A 15,063-nucleotide genomic window follows, 5' to 3' on the forward strand; every position below is an offset into this window, starting at 1 on the left:
TATGTACATGCCTGTATTTAGACCTCTATAAATGTTCTTGGCCTCCTAGTTCTTTCCTCTATTTTCTTTTACTTTCCTCTTGTCCCACTATCATGTTCCGCCTTCATTCAGGTTTCAGTAATTCCTATCGGCTACATTGTCCTTGATCAAGCCATACCAGGCATCCTACAGCATGCCTCTCTTACCCCACACACCTCACTCACCTGACCTCGCTCCATGCAACTACTTTTTGTTTCTACAAGTGAGGAGGGACATGAAAGGACAACGATTTGACGACATAGAAGAGGTGAAGGAAAACAGGAGGGACGTGCTGTCAGTCATGCAAACAGATGAGTTTGAAAAATGTTTCCAAGAATGGAATTACAGATTTGACTAATGGATTAAGTGTAATGGAGAGTACTTTGAAGGAGAGAAGGTTGTTGTATTGAAAAAAAAAATACATAGCTCTGGAAAAAAAGTTCCAGCGTTTGGGGGGTACCCCTTGGTATTACATAATTCAGTACATTGCCCCGTTAGTGCTCACCAGATAATGTGGTGGTGAGGATTAAGTGAATGCACACACAGAAACACCTGGACTTGTGCCGGGCACTGACCAATGTCTTCGTACTCCTTGTGTTACTACTATCCAGTCCAATTACTGCCAAGTCCTTTCTGACTCGTGGCAGCCCCATGTGGTCATAGACCGTCTCCAACGGCTGACGGTGCACGGGGAGATGCCAGGCCTTCCTTTCAGGGCCCCTCTAGGTGGACTCAAACCCCCAACCGTATCACCACCCCCACTTTATAATTATGTTAATTCAAAACAGCAGTGTTTTTCTTTTAGAAATCAATGAAAAAAAAGAAAACAATGAATGGAGCTTTATTTTATCTTGACTACGACTACAGGCAATCTCCTGTATTACAACTCTGTTTCCAAAGAAGATCCATTCCAATGTCTCCACATCCAGATGCAAGAAATGAGCCCTGGTGGTGCAGTGGGTTAAGCTTTGGGCTGCCAACCACAAGGTTGGCAGTTCAAACCCACCAGCTGCTCAACAGACGAGAGATGAGGCAGTCTGCTCCCATAAAGATTTAGAGTCTCAGAGACTCTAAAGAGAAGTGTTGCTCTGTCCTTACAAGGCCACTCTGAGTCTGAATTGACTTGGCTTTGGGCGATGCAGCTTTTAAATCCTGGATAAGGCTCAAAGTTGCACTTACAGCAAATGAGGGTGGTGGTGATGAAGAATTTGCTGATTCAATTGTTTCAAAGTGAGGGGGAATTTATATAACATGAAAGAGCAAATATGAGTTATCAGTAAGTCAGAAGTTTGCAACCAGGGGACTGAAAGGCTATTAAACTTTAACACACACACACACACCACAAAACAAAACAATATAAGGGGAAAAAATAGCACAATTCTCCTTCAGAGAAAATGTCTGTAAAGGTGAACTCCTTCCAGCCAGCTAAGTCTGGAGTGATGCCCCACAGCCTTCTGATGTGCAACCCTTTACCTCCCCCAGCCCGGAGGGAAGAGGGTGAACCCTGCAGACCCATGGAAATGAGTGGTCCAATGGACCAGTGGGCCACGCCAATCTCCATCTTCTGAAGGCCAGAAGAACTAGCTGGTGCCCAGGTACCATCACCAACTGCTCTGAAAGGCCTCACACCTTGCCTGGTATGGAAAGAGTGGGAGAAAAAAAATGTGGAACAAAACTCAAAATCATAAAAGACACCAGGCTTATTGGTCTTCTGGGACTTGGTAGAGCCCCCAAGACTGTGGTCCTTTGTCACCCTGCAGGTCTGGAAGTGAATTCAGTCTGCAGTCAACAAAGACAGTCTGGAGGAGGTTTACCGAACAGACGGTCAGTTTTACCTTCAATCCCGACCTTCTCAACTCAGAGGGCTGATGATTCCAATGTGGAAAGGGCAGGGCTGACCCAAGCACAGAGGGTTCAGAACAAAAAGAGGAACGAAAACAGGAAACATGGGGAGGAAGTGGGGCGAGTGAGGCCACCCAGAGGGCATGGCCTCCAGCGAGATGAAGCAGAATGGGGATGGATTGTTGAATGTAAAACTGTTGGCCTGCTCTGTAAACCTGCATGCAATTCACAATTCATAAAAAGGTGTGGGTTTTTGTTTTCTTTTGTTTTCAAGAAAGAAATGAGGCTACATGCCTGGGGGCCTGAGCCCCTCCAGCACACGTGGCATGGGTCCTGCTTCCTGGACCTGAAAGCAAGACTTGGCGCACTATCTCTGGGGAAGCCAAGGTGGCCTGGCTTCATGGGTAATGGTTCCCAAGTGGAAGTGATTTGTGTGTCACAGGGCACGGGGTGAGGGTGAGGGGTGGGGGGAACCACTGACACCTAGGTATCAGAGACCAGGGATGCTGTCCACAGCCCCCACCGCAGGAAATTAATAATCTGGCCCGAATATCAATAGTGCTGAGGCTGAGAACCCTGCCTAAGTTTTCTCTTCCAGGCAGTAGTAAACACTTCCACCAAGAGGGTCAGTCGACTAACATGCACCCCTATATTTGTACCTATAGTTAACATTTTTAAAATACACTTGAAATGGTCTGCAAGTAACTGCCCATCACCCCACCCCCACCTCCATTCAGGCTCCTCCGACCTCCCTCCCAATCCTTCCCTTGATCCAGCAGCTGAAGGGTTTAGACCTGATATCAAAAGTGGGAAGTCCCCGGGTGGTGCACATGGTTTGAAACATGCCTGGTTTCAAACAGAAAATTTGGAGGTTCCAATCCACCCAGAGGTGCCTTGGAAGAAAGGCCTGGCGGTCGCCTTCTGCAAACAGCCTTTGAGAACTGTGGCATGCAGTTCCACTCTGACCCACTTGGGGTCACTGTGAGTCCAAGCCAGCTTGTTGGCAACTGCTTTTTCCCTGAGTCCAAGTGGATGGAATGCCTCTAGTATCCAGCTTCACTTCCGCAGTGGCTGTGTCTGCTCTGGCTCAGGATGGCCTGCCCTTAGATGTTTGGGTCCCACTGGGCGAGAGATCCCAGGAGACCGAGAAGTGAGCTCTCTTGGGGTGAGAATGCCTGCACGTGGCATCTTTATCAGGGGTCTGGCCAGAGAATGGAGGAAGCCCACCTCTCAGCGCCCCGCCCAGAGGAAGGAGGAAGGAAACGTGTCAAGGGGGGGGACACTCTCATTGTCAGCCACTTCCTGAACAGGGAGGGGGCCTTGGTGGAGTTTCAAGTGCTGGAAAAGTTCTGGAACAACATTGTGAAATGACTAAATGCCATTTGAATCGTACACTTTAAAATGGTTAACATGGTCACATTTTATGTATACTGAGTCACAATTAAAAGGGTGGCAGGAGGCGCTTACCCTCAGGGGGGCGCAGCGGGAATAGGGTCTGGCTAGGGACAGACTGCTTTTGTCCCTCTGTCCTAGGACGGGTAGAGGGGGGCTTTGTCAGTTCTGCTCAGCCCTTTAAAAGGAGTCAAACAAGGGCTAGACAACCTGCTGGGGAATGTCTGATTGTATCTAAATGTTATCTGCAAAGAAAATACAGAGGCTTTGTGGAGAAACTGTTCAGCTGGTTGCTGCCTCTTCCAAGTCCTGCTTTAGAAAAAGGAACGATTGATTGAGGGAGGTCCAGCCAAGGAGAAAGGGCCAAGATCTTTGGCCAGAAATCCCGGAGGCACCTTCAATCAAACAATACCTGCCTTTTCATCCTAGCCTTTGGCATTGAAACACGGGCTGTATTTCCATATCAAGGAGTCTAGAAGCCCTGCCATCGGATTCTGCTACACCGATGAATTCTGCTGTATTTATTTAGCCAGGGGGCAGGGATGGGGGCTTTACATACAGAGTCGGAGGGGGGTGGCTGTCAAACATCTATAATTACATCTTTGTGATACTTCTCCGGAGACAGTTTCCGGGAAATGGAATGGCTGGGTTCCCCACGGCAGAGCAGAATGTACTTTCATTGGGCTCCGCCCTCCCAGCCGAGTAAGCAGCTGACATACTCAGCCGCTAACCAAAACATCAGAGGTTCACGTCTACCCAGAGGTGCCTCAGAAGAAAGGACTGGCAATCTAGTGCCCCCAAACCGGCCATTGAGCACCCAGCAGTGGATGGCAGTTGGTTTTGTATGCCTTCTTAAAGAGAGTGGGGACACATAGGTGGGAGCGGAAGCGGATAATGATAAATGATATTTTAAAGAAATCCCTGAAGCCTGCTGCAGCAGGAGAGAGCCCCCCCCTTTCCACCTCACCCCCACCCCCCATGAGCCTCGGGTCCAGGCATGACCAGCAGCTGCACCTTCCAGGAGCCAGCCCCACCTCCTGGGAGCAAAAGATTGAGTTCTCCTCGGCTAGGACCTAGGGACCCACACCTGAGGGGGCTCTTCACCTGCCAAGGCCCCCGAAGACGCTGCGCGCTTCGAGCCTACAGGCCACTTCCCCGCTGCCCTCCCCGCCTCGGGAGTCACAGGAAGTTGCTGACGGGTCCGAGGGGACTAAGTGCATTAGTGGGAAGGTGGCCTCTGGCCGCTTCGTCAGCACATCTGAGGCTTTGGGCCGAGTAATCCTTTGGCGTCTGCCCCAGCAGCTGGTGGTCACAGATCGGCGAGGTGCCCCTGCCCCCTCCCCCTGCCATGGTGTGGGCTTCGCCATCCTCTTCCCCAGGAAGGCTCCCAGCCGGCCGGCCGACCCAGAAGGAGCGGGGCCGAGGGCGCAGAGGGAATCCATCCGCAGGGATGCAAAGAGGCGACAAAGTCAAAATAAACAGTCAGGAAAGCAGGATCAGGCGGACACTGCCGGTGTCTTGTGGAGTAGGGCAGCTGGGCAGCTGTTAGGTATCGTGCTGCCAGACCCAAGGTTGGTGCTCCGCACCCACCAGCGCCCACGGGCACGGGGACCAGTCTGTCTGCTCCGTGAAGCTAGTCTTAGAAACCCTGTAGAGCAGGGGTTCTTAACCTGTGGGTCGCGACCCCCTTGGGATTCAAACGACCTTTTTATAGGAGGGTGCCCGATTCATAACAGTAGCGAAATGACCGTGATAAAGCAACGAAAATCATGTTATTGGGGTGGGGGGCGGTCACGACCACCTGAGGAACTGTATGAAAGGGTCGCTGCATGAGGAAGGTTGAGAACCCCTGCTTCACCCCTTAGAAGCTGTGAGACCTTAAACAAAGCACTTTACCTCTCTGAGGTTCTGTGTCCTCATCTGTAAATCCACAATATAGAAGTGCTATATTGCAAGTGAAAAAGAACGCCTCCGTGGTGATGGATTACACACCATTGCTACAGCCGTGGGCTCAGCCTTGGGAACAATCAGGCTGTCCCGGGCTGTGTTGTGCCTAGAGGTCAGAGCCTACCCCGCGGCGCCGAACCGCAGCATCGGAACCCTAGTGGCGTGGTGGGTCACCCGGGCGGGCTGCTAAGCACAGGGACTGCAATTTGAAAGGACCAGCCCCTCTGCAGAGAAAGATGCGGACTGCTAAATTTTGGTCAAGCTCCAGCCAGGAAGGGGTGGTACACCTACGTGGGCGTGACACCTGGATTGGCCCATCTAAGCCAGGTGAATGTGATGCAACCAATGGGGTGGACCAGGGTCATCGACCACGCCGCCACCCAGAAGTTTTGCTCTGGCGTGCTCTCTGCCTGCGGCTGGTCACTACACAACCCAGCGCGCTGTGCCGAACCGCCAACCGGGCTCTGGACCCTGTCTGGCTTGTGTTCCTTTTACTGTAGAACCTCAAACTGCTTCTAGCTTTCATAGAACTCACTTGGATCGCAAACCAGGCTTCAGAGTGAATTCTTTCTCGAGAGAAACCATGGACCAAGAGAGACAGAGAGAGAGAGAGATCTAACAGCTATGCTTGTAAAGAGCTAAAAAGAGCAGTTTTACCCTGTCCTAAAAGGTCCGACTTCAAAGTATTTTGGTTTACATTGAAGTGTCTGTGGCTTGGCTTTCTTGTGACTGGTGCCTCCAATGCCCTCCTTGTGCACTTGATGTCTCCCCCTGGAAGGCTCGCTGTCCTGTGCTCCCAGGACCCCCGTCCTGCACGGCGGGGTCTTCCCTCTGGGAGGCTGACATACCTCTGTCAACGCTCCAGCCCTTGCCTCCAAGGAGAGAGAGATCTACGGGCTCAGCCCCCTCCCCCCAAATATTCTCCCCCAGGGACTTCCTCAGCCAGGACCTCCTGTGGCCCATAATAAGGGGCTGGCTGCTGGTGTGGGGGGGAGTGGGGACCAAGATGCAGGCAGGAGGTTGCCACCACGTGTCCAGGGAGACACTGGGCAGGTGGTCCAGGGGTGCCTCGGGCGATGGTCATTTCAGACAGGGACAGCAAGCAAAGACCTGGGCTCCAGAAGGAAGGGCGGATGACCAGCTCTGGGAGGACCAGAGGCCAGTCTTGAGTTCCAGGAAGCTTGCCCTTGGTGGGTCAATGGAGCTGGAGGGGCCTGCAGGGCCTGCCTGGCTGGAGGTGGAATGGGTGGGGACAGAGGCCAGGGCGTGCAGTGAGAGCCCTCGCCCTGATGGCCTCCATGTCCTCAAAGCAGATGACCTCACGAGGCCCCTCGAGCTGGCTTCCCAAATCCCCAATAGTGCTTTCCTGTCACCGTGAGGGGTAGCTCCACTTACCCAAGGGCCCATAACTCCGTGATCCTGCCGTCAGCTTCCCACCACACAGGTTCACTGCAGAGGGGACTTTGGCAAGGGCCCCCAGACCAACACGTGCTGTGCTGAGTCCCAGCCTGGGGCTGGGAGAACAGTGGGCAACCCTGAGCCTGAATAGCTCACCATCACCGCCATGCTTGCCGCAACCCTGAAACACGCCTGGTACGTGACGCTGCCCAACACGACAATAATTTTTTCTTGGTGTCTTGGCTCTCAGGCCCGGCCCTGGAGTTTGGGGACACTGATTCAGAAAATGGCACTGGAGAGGCCACATCATCTCTCATTTCTTAGAGATGGTGTTCCACTATGTTTTCAGCTATTAAGTTAGACTGATTTACTCATTTAACATCCTGGTTTTTAATATGAAAAGAATTCAGACCCAGGGTAAGGCAAAAAGGGTAAGAAATATTTGGAAAAGAATTAGGTATGAAGAGACTTCCAGGAGAAGTTGTGTAGGGACGCGGGGTGGCTGGTTGACTGCACATTGAGCTGGCAATGGTAAGGTCAGTGGTTCGAACCCACCAGTCACTGTGCAGCCTTGAAAAGATGTAGAGGCTTGGAAAGCCAAGTGACAGTTCTTCTCTGTTGCTGTCCCTCTCCCCTGACTGGTCTCTCCAGACAACGTGCCCACAATATGTAAGATGAGGTCTCGCCATCCTTGCCTCTAAGGAGCACTCTGGCCATCCCTCTTCCAAGACAAATTGGTTTGTCCTTTTAGTAGTCCATGATACTTTCAATATTCTTCTCCAGCATCACAATTGAAATGTATCGATTCTTCTTCGGTCTTTTTTATTCAATGCCCAACTTTCACGTGTATGTGACGCAATTGAAAATACCCTGCTTGAGTCAGGCACACCTTAGTCCTCCAAGCCACAACCTTGCTTTTCAATACTCTAAAGAGGTCTCGTGCAGCAGATTTGCCCAATGCCACTCCTCTTTTGAGCTCTGCCTGCTGCATCCATGAGCATTGATTGTGGATCCAAGCCAGACGAATCCTTGACAACTCTCACTTGACCTAAATACTTAGTACAACACAGCTACTTTAAGCAGAGCCCCCGTGCACATCCTCTGCCTCAGGCTAGCTCCCACCCCTTAGAAGATCCTGACTGTTACGGGGGCACAGAGTCAAGAGTGGCTCATGGCATAGGCTGACTCAAAAACTAGAGCTGATCGGGGCACACTGTGCCATTGGTGGATCAGCAGGTCAGAAAGACCCAGGAACAAACCTAACATTTGACAGACCAGAACACGTGTGGGCCAGTGTTCATTTTCCCAACAGCAGGGGAGACAGGAACCTTTTTTACAAGAAACGGAATTCAGACAGATTAGGTCCGTGGCTGGGTGGTCTGTGAAGGAGCAAAGACTTAAACTCTGTATCTGTTCTCTCTACCCTGCCTGCTTGGTCCTCCATGATCCCGCCCTTCGGGAACAGCTGCTCACCTGCCTGAGACTGGGAGGGCAAGTCCTGGCAGGCAGGAGCGGTGCCTAAGGTCCCTTAGCCAGCCTGGGGGAGGGGTGCGATGTGTCCTCAGCACCTCCCGCCTTTCAGACCAGCTCTCCTGCCAGCCCCGCATCCAACAACACTCCCTGCAGATGGGGACTCCAGCCTCCTAGCTAATGAATCACACCCTCTCCTGCCCTGTGTGATGGGAGCCCACCTCTGTGCCAGCCATCAGGGGATATTGAGGCCCTCAAAATCTTACCAAAGGCTTGGGGTATGAACCCTGAGCTGGACCAAGAGGAATGTCCAGAATGAACCCCACCCCCACCCCCGTGGAGCGCACGCGCGCGCGCGCGCGCACACACACTGCACCACCACCGCCACCACCAAGCGCCCACTGGCCACACACCCATGCCCTGAGACTTGAGCAAAGCGGCTCCAATGCCTTAGATTGCTTGGGGTGTAGTGTGCCTACTCTTCCCTTCAGAATTTGGTTTGGGGTGTGCGGTAAGCTGCAGGCCCGCCCCAGGGTGCCCAGAGCTGCCGTGGGGTGGGGGGGGGGGAGCAGGGCCAGCCGGCTCAGCTGGGGGCACCTTGGTGACGCTGCAGGTGTGGCCGGTTGATCCCCTGTGGAGACAGTAAAGATTAAGAGGATCATAACTGCGTCCGAGCTGCTCCCTGCAGACGGGCCTGGAGGAGGCTCCCAAGTTCAGACAGAGAGTGGACCGCAGACAGAGGGAGAGGCGAGAAATAGAGAGGTGGTGGCCTCGGCCAGGGAGAAGGACAAGTGGAGGCAGGAGAGAAGACACCGGGAGAGGGCAGCGGAGGCTCGCTGGTTCGGCCAACTAGGAGGAAGTCAGAGGCTGCCTGGGACCGTCCCAGGCCGGCGAGGCAGCTCCGGAGTCCAGCATGGCTGCCTGTGCGCCTGCAGTGCTCGCTGCCTCCAGGAAGGAGCCCCCAGGCAGCTGGGGCCTGGGGGAGGATCTGACAGGTGCGGCTCTTTAGGGAGTGACAGTCCGGGCCCTTGGAGAGCCGGTCCGGTCTGGGGTTTGCAAAAAGGAGCCTGATCACCTCCGGCTCAGCACCAAGGGCTTTGGGGGAAAATGGGGGCACCAGCTGGCAAGCCTACATGCCTAGGGTGGCCAGAGCCAAGGCAGATGGCTGGGCTGCCACGAAGAGAGTGAGCAGCCACAGGCCGTGTCACCTGAGAGACCCCTGGGGATGTTGTCCCCAGAGAGTGACCACTGGTGCAGACACTCGCCTGCAGACAGCGTGGGGGCAAAGCGGGGCAGGGAGTGGCCCTGAACATTGGCCGTGGGTGGAGGAGGGACAGAGGCGGCAGCTGGGACGGGCGGCTGGGGGTGGGGAGGGCCGCATGGACCCTGGCAGCCCAGGCGGGCCCTGCCTCCGCAGGCGCGGGCTCGGCGCTCCAGTGCCGCGTGTGCGGGGACAGCAGCAGCGGGAAGCACTACGGTATCTACGCCTGCAACGGCTGCAGCGGCTTCTTCAAGCGCAGCGTCCGCCGGAGGCTCATCTACAGGTGGGCGCGGGGCGGGCGCCGGCCTGCGGAAGCCGCCCTGGGGTCTTGGCCCCGGGGGCTCCTGCGACGGGTGGAGACCGGGGGTCTCCGACCAGTGATCCAGCGCTGGGCGGGGCTCCCCATCTTCTGCAGATGCCAAGTGGGTGCGGGGATGTGCCCGGTGGACAAGGCCCACCGCAACCAGTGCCAGGCCTGCCGTCTGAAGAAGTGCTTGCAGGCGGGCATGAACCAGGACGGTGAGTCCGCGCGTCGGGGGTTGGGGGGACGGGGGAGACAGCGGGCCAGGCGGCCCCACCCTGCCCCCCACTCCCCCCAACTGGCTGGCTGCGCTGACCCGCCTGCCCCCGCAGCCGTCCAGAATGAGCGCCAGCCCCGGAGCACCGCCCAAGTCCGCTTGGAACCCGATGCCGAGGCCCAGCCTGGGTCCCCGGCGCTCCGGCCACCCCCAGTGGGGCCCAGCCCACGGGGCCCCACCCCTGTGTCGACAGCCCGAGCCCTGAGACCCGGGGTCCCCACACCACCTGGGCCCCACCACTTCATGGCCAGCCTCATCACCGCGGAAACGTGCGCCAAGCTGGAGCCCGAGGACGGTGAGTGGGAGGTGCGGGGAGTTGGGGCTGCACCTTGGCCCCTAAGCCACGGGGGCCTCCCCTCCCCCGTGATGCTGTCCCCACTCAGATGCCCCCACCACGCCCCTCCACACCCGTCCCCCCTGCAGCCTCCGCTGATACCACCCCTCCCTACCGGCAGCCGAAGAGCACATTGATGTCACCAGCAACGAGCCTGCGCTCCCCTTGTCCCCTTACTCGTCCCCTCCCTGCAGCATCCACGAGACTTCGGCCCGCCTACTCTTCATGGCCGTCAAGTGGGCCAAGAACCTGCCCGTGTTCTCCAACCTGCCCTTCCGAGACCAGGTGCGCTGCAGTCGCTGCCTTGCCGCTAGGGGAACCGGGTCCCTGTGCAGGTGGAGATGGACGCTGCTGGGGCTGTGCACCGCCCTGCCAGCAATGATGGTCAGGGAGGTGGCAGTAGGGGGAATACACACCCCCCTCTGGGGTAGCAGTGACCATCGGGGTGCGCAGGCAACAGGATTTGAAGCCAGCGCCTTGCAGTCTTCTTCCTACACAAATGCTCATCTGCAGGGTTCTGACACCCTGGACAGCACCCTGCCTGACTCAGGGCTCCCTTAGCACCCAGGGCTCCAGGCTTGAGTTTCCACTCCCCCTCTCACCCTCTCCACCTCTCCGGGAGAGCAGAGCCCAGGCCGTTCCCCAGAGCTGTGTGTTTGGAGAGAGTAGGTCAGAAGGGTCAGGGGTGGTCTCCTGGACGCCCAAGCTAGGATGCTCTGGGGAAACGGTCCAGTTGCCATCAAGCTCACCCATGGTGTCAGAGTAGAATTGCAGCCCACAACGTTTTCGATGATGATGTTGATGATGATGATTGGAAGTTGACTGCCAGGGTTTTCTTCCAAGCTACCTCTGGGTGACCTTGACCCTCTAACCTTCAGGTCAGTAGCCAGGTGCAAAAACCGTTTGTACCACTATTGTTTGCTGCTCTGTCGGCGCCCAACTAGTAGATGCCCTACAGGCTACAGAGGAAAGTGACCCCACAGGGCTGTCTTGGCTGCAGTCTTTGTGGGAGCAGTTAGCCAGGCCTGTCTTCCAAGGCAATACTCTAAGCGTTCCTAAACATTCCGAAACATTCCAGGTGCAGCTCTGGGGGGAACGGAATTCAGAGTGCCTCAGAGCTAGACAGCCCCCACTGCCATCAAGTTGATTCTAACCCATAGTGACCCCTTAGGAGAGAGTAGAGCAGCTCCTTAGGGTTTCCAAGGCTCTAAATCTTTACAGGAACAGCTTCATCATTCTCCTGCCGAGCATCTGAACCACCAACATTGAAGTTGGCTGCTCAGCGCTTATCCCACGGCACCACCAACACTCATTAGAGCTGGGCAGATACTGAACTCCAGAGCTCTGGACCAGGACTGATTGGAGGTCCAGGGCAGGGGCTGTTTTTAGGCAGAGATCAAGAGACTGTTCTGGGTGGCCAGGACTCAAACATCTGTTCCCAGGGACCTCAGAAGGTGCCAGGGGCTCTGGGCTGAGCCGGGAGAGCTCATCTCTCTGAGGCTGACCCCTCTTGCGCACAGGTGATCCTGCTGGAGGAGGCATGGAGCGAGCTCTTCCTTCTTGGGGCTATACAGTGGTCCCTGCCTCTGGACAGCTGCCCCCTGCTGGCCCCGCCTGAGGCCCCTGCCGCCGGCAGCTCTCCCGGCCAGCTCAAGCTGGCCAGCCTGGAGACGCACAGCCTGCAGGAAACCATCTCACGGTTCCGGGCACTGGCGGTGGACCCCACAGAATTTGCCTGCATGAAGGCTCTGGTCCTCTTCAAGCCAGGTAGCAGAGTCTCCATCTGAGCCTTCTGGGAAATGGCTGGAGAGGAAGAATGGGATACTGATGTCTGTCCTCTGCTCCCCTGTCTCCCACCTCACCCCACAGTGACCCACACATGTGCAGGCATCTTCCCTGAGGGCCAGGAAAGGAGAAGGGCAGGCTTGGGCTGACTGGGGTTGGGGCAGGGCAGGCCGGGCAGGCTGGGAGAGACCAGAAGCCCTCACTGACGCTACTTCTCTCTAGAAACGCGGGGCCTGAAGGACCCTGAGCACGTGGAGGCCTTGCAGGACCAGTCCCAAGTGATGCTGAGCCAGCACAGCAAGGCCCATCACCCCAGCCAGCCTGTGAGGTGACTCTGCACCCCTCCATCCCCTTGCCCGCTTCTCTACCCTCTGCCGATGGGTCTCTGTCCAGCCAGTACAGACCCAGCACCTGCTGGGGGCCAGGCACTGTGCCAGGCTCTGGGAGTGGGAACCACAATGTCAAGACAGAGAGTTGCTGCCCAGCCACCACCAGGGCCAAGACCGGTCCTGGCCAGGTGTTGAAGGTGGCATGACTTTGCAGGAGACAGAAACCCGTTAGGAGTGAGGGGGAGAAGAGAAGCGAGAGGCACTTGGTGGGAGCAAGCTTGGGCTGGGAAGGAAGGGTGGGGTTCAACAGAAGAGAAGACATTATTTGCAGAGGCCAAGAAAGGAGCGAGGCAAGTATGAGGTGCTCAGTTGGTTCCCGCAGTGAACAGATGCCATACCTGATGTGGTCGGCAGAGGGGAGGCCCTGCAAGTGTTAGAGCAGCGTGGTGGCGTGCAGCTGTGAGTAGAAGCAGCACCACTCGGGAGGGGCGAGCATCCGGGGACTCCCGGGAGTCCAGAGATCACAAGTCCAGAGAGAAGGTGACAGGTGTCAGAAAACCTAGGAGCTGGGATGGGCAGACTTCTGGCATGAGGTTGGAAGGAGAAACATGGGAAGAAAAGCTATTTGGGAGAAACAAATGTTTTCAAAAAGCACTCAAAAACTACCCTCGAGTCACTTCCAACTCATAGCCACCCTATAGGACCGGGTAGAGCTGCCCCTGTGGGTTTTCGAGATATTAACTCTTTACGGAAGTAGAGAGTCCCTTCTTTCTCCCTCGGAGCGGCTGGAGGATTTGAAATGCTGACCTCGCAGTTAGCAGCTCAACTCGGGCATCCCGTACAGTGACCCTGCTCCAGCTGGGGTTGGGAGAGTGTGGCAGAGGACTGGAAAGGCGGGACGAGCCGCCAGTGCTCTGGGATGGCCTGGTTAGGCCCAGCACCTGCAGATCCAGAGGAGACCTGGCAAGGCTTGGCCAACTGGCCGTGAGGCCTCTGCGAGGGGCTGCGCTTTGTAAGGAAGTGGGTTCCCACAGGCATCCGCCCGTCACATCTCGTCTATAAATGTTTCCAGGAGGTTTCGGTGGCCCAGGACGAGACCACGCAGCACCCAAGACTTGTCTGCTGCTTATGCGAATGGGGGAGACCGATGCTTAGCTGAGGCCCAAGCACCTCCTGCGAGTGCGCCTCACAGCAGGGGGATGCCACACTGGGGGGATGCCAACTACACTGACACTGTCAGAGGGGTGACCCCAGGAAGGCCTATTCCTACTTCATATAGAGAGATAGAGATGACACAGATAATAGACACACATGGAATTTCTACTAACTAACCATGCTGTAATGGTCACAGAGCTAAGGCGGGCAGGGACAGTACCACTAATGGCCCTCCCTCCCTCCACCCCAGGTTTGGGAAGCTGCTCCTGCTCCTCCCGTCCTTGAGGTTCATCACCCCCGAGCGCATCGAGCTCCTCTTTTTCCGCAGAACCATAGGGAACACACCCATGGAGAAGCTCCTGTGCGACATGTTCAAGAGCTAACCTCTGGACTTCCGACGGAGGGGAAGTTTGTCCCACCCTCCGCCCGCCAGACACTTGCTACTGTCTGACCCAGCGATTCTACTTGTGGGGGGGAACCAGCAGAAATGTCCACCCACAGAATGTTCCGGCAGCTTTATTTCTATTAGCCCCCAAACTGTACCCCAACCACAGACTGAGGGAAGGTTAATAAACTCTCGAGATAGCAGCACGCTGTTGGCTGTCGGACACTGCGGAATTGATTCCAACTCTTGAGAGACAGAGCACAACTGCCCCCCATGGGGTGTCCTTGGCTGTGGGCCACCAGGGCTTCCTGTTGCCCAGCTACTGGGTGGGGTTTGAACCGGACACCCTGTGGCTAGCAGGCAGGCACTTAGCCAGTTACACAAGGACTCTTTTGTGCTATGTACCATAAAACCAACCCCGCTGCCTTGGACTCAATGCCTGTGATCGGTTCGAAGGCTGTAAATCTTTCTGGGAGCAGCCAGCCTTGCCTTTCTCCTGCAGAATGGCTGGTGGGTTTGAACTGCCAACTCTGAGGTGAGCAGGCCAGCGCTTACCCCACAGCACCATCAGGAACAAATGCACCCCACCCCCTTGCCCCCACCCCCGCCCCGCCTGCCCCTCTCCATCTCTGCACCCAGAGAAGCGCAGGGCTCCGGAGGAAGGAACCAGCTGTGTGAGCTCCCTGGTGGTTTTCAATCCAAGCCAGAGCTCAGGTGTAAGGAGCCCAAGCCAAGGGGAGCATTCCCCCTCAGGGTCCCACAGAGTCACTCCGAATGATATCACTTCCCTGATCCTCCCCGCTCCCTCTGCAAACAATCGTGGGTGCAACTGGGAGGGGAGGGGGGCTACAGGCAATCACTCTCCCTTCTGATTTCCTTCTGGAAAGGTGAAGCCCAGGCAAAGCCATCCTTTTCCAAAGCAGACCCAGGAGACCCTGAAGATTGTTTTAAAATGTAAGAGTGAACACTCATTGAGGACTTTCTAGCCCAGGCGTGAGCAGAGCACTCTGTGCTTTCTTAGCCCCATCCTTGGAATAGCCTGGGGGGAGGAGGAAACCAATTATAAATGGGGAAAGATAGCGTCTGGGGTCTTAAAGGCTTGAAGGTAATCAAGCGGCCATCAAGCTCAGAAGCAACAAAGCCCACATGGAAGAAGCACACCAGCCTAT

The 15,063-nt window shown here is 55.8% G+C and overlaps 1 protein-coding gene across 1 annotated transcript in view; it reads left to right on the plus strand.

The window, feature by feature from the left end:
- Positions 1-14,094, plus strand: part of NR2E3 (nuclear receptor subfamily 2 group E member 3) — a 20,612-nt gene extending 6,518 nt beyond the window's left edge. The window contains exons 2-9 of the mRNA XM_045285662.1: positions 4,365-4,801; positions 8,756-9,062; positions 9,339-9,847; positions 9,962-10,201; positions 10,362-10,525; positions 11,761-12,007; positions 12,248-12,353; positions 13,760-14,094. Of these exons, the coding sequence (XP_045141597.1) occupies positions 4,365-4,801; positions 8,756-9,062; positions 9,339-9,847; positions 9,962-10,201; positions 10,362-10,525; positions 11,761-12,007; positions 12,248-12,353; positions 13,760-13,892 (2,143 nt within the window). The 3' untranslated portion in view covers positions 13,893-14,094. The remainder of the gene's footprint in view (positions 1-4,364; positions 4,802-8,755; positions 9,063-9,338; positions 9,848-9,961; positions 10,202-10,361; positions 10,526-11,760; positions 12,008-12,247; positions 12,354-13,759) is intronic.
- Positions 14,095-15,063: the final 969 nt, after the last annotated feature.

Source organism: Echinops telfairi, unplaced genomic scaffold (genome assembly GCF_000313985.2).
Source record: "Echinops telfairi isolate 266 unplaced genomic scaffold, ASM31398v2 ScPeMD7_7475;HRSCAF=8513, whole genome shotgun sequence".
NCBI classification, from domain to species: Eukaryota; Metazoa; Chordata; class Mammalia; order Afrosoricida; family Tenrecidae; genus Echinops; species Echinops telfairi.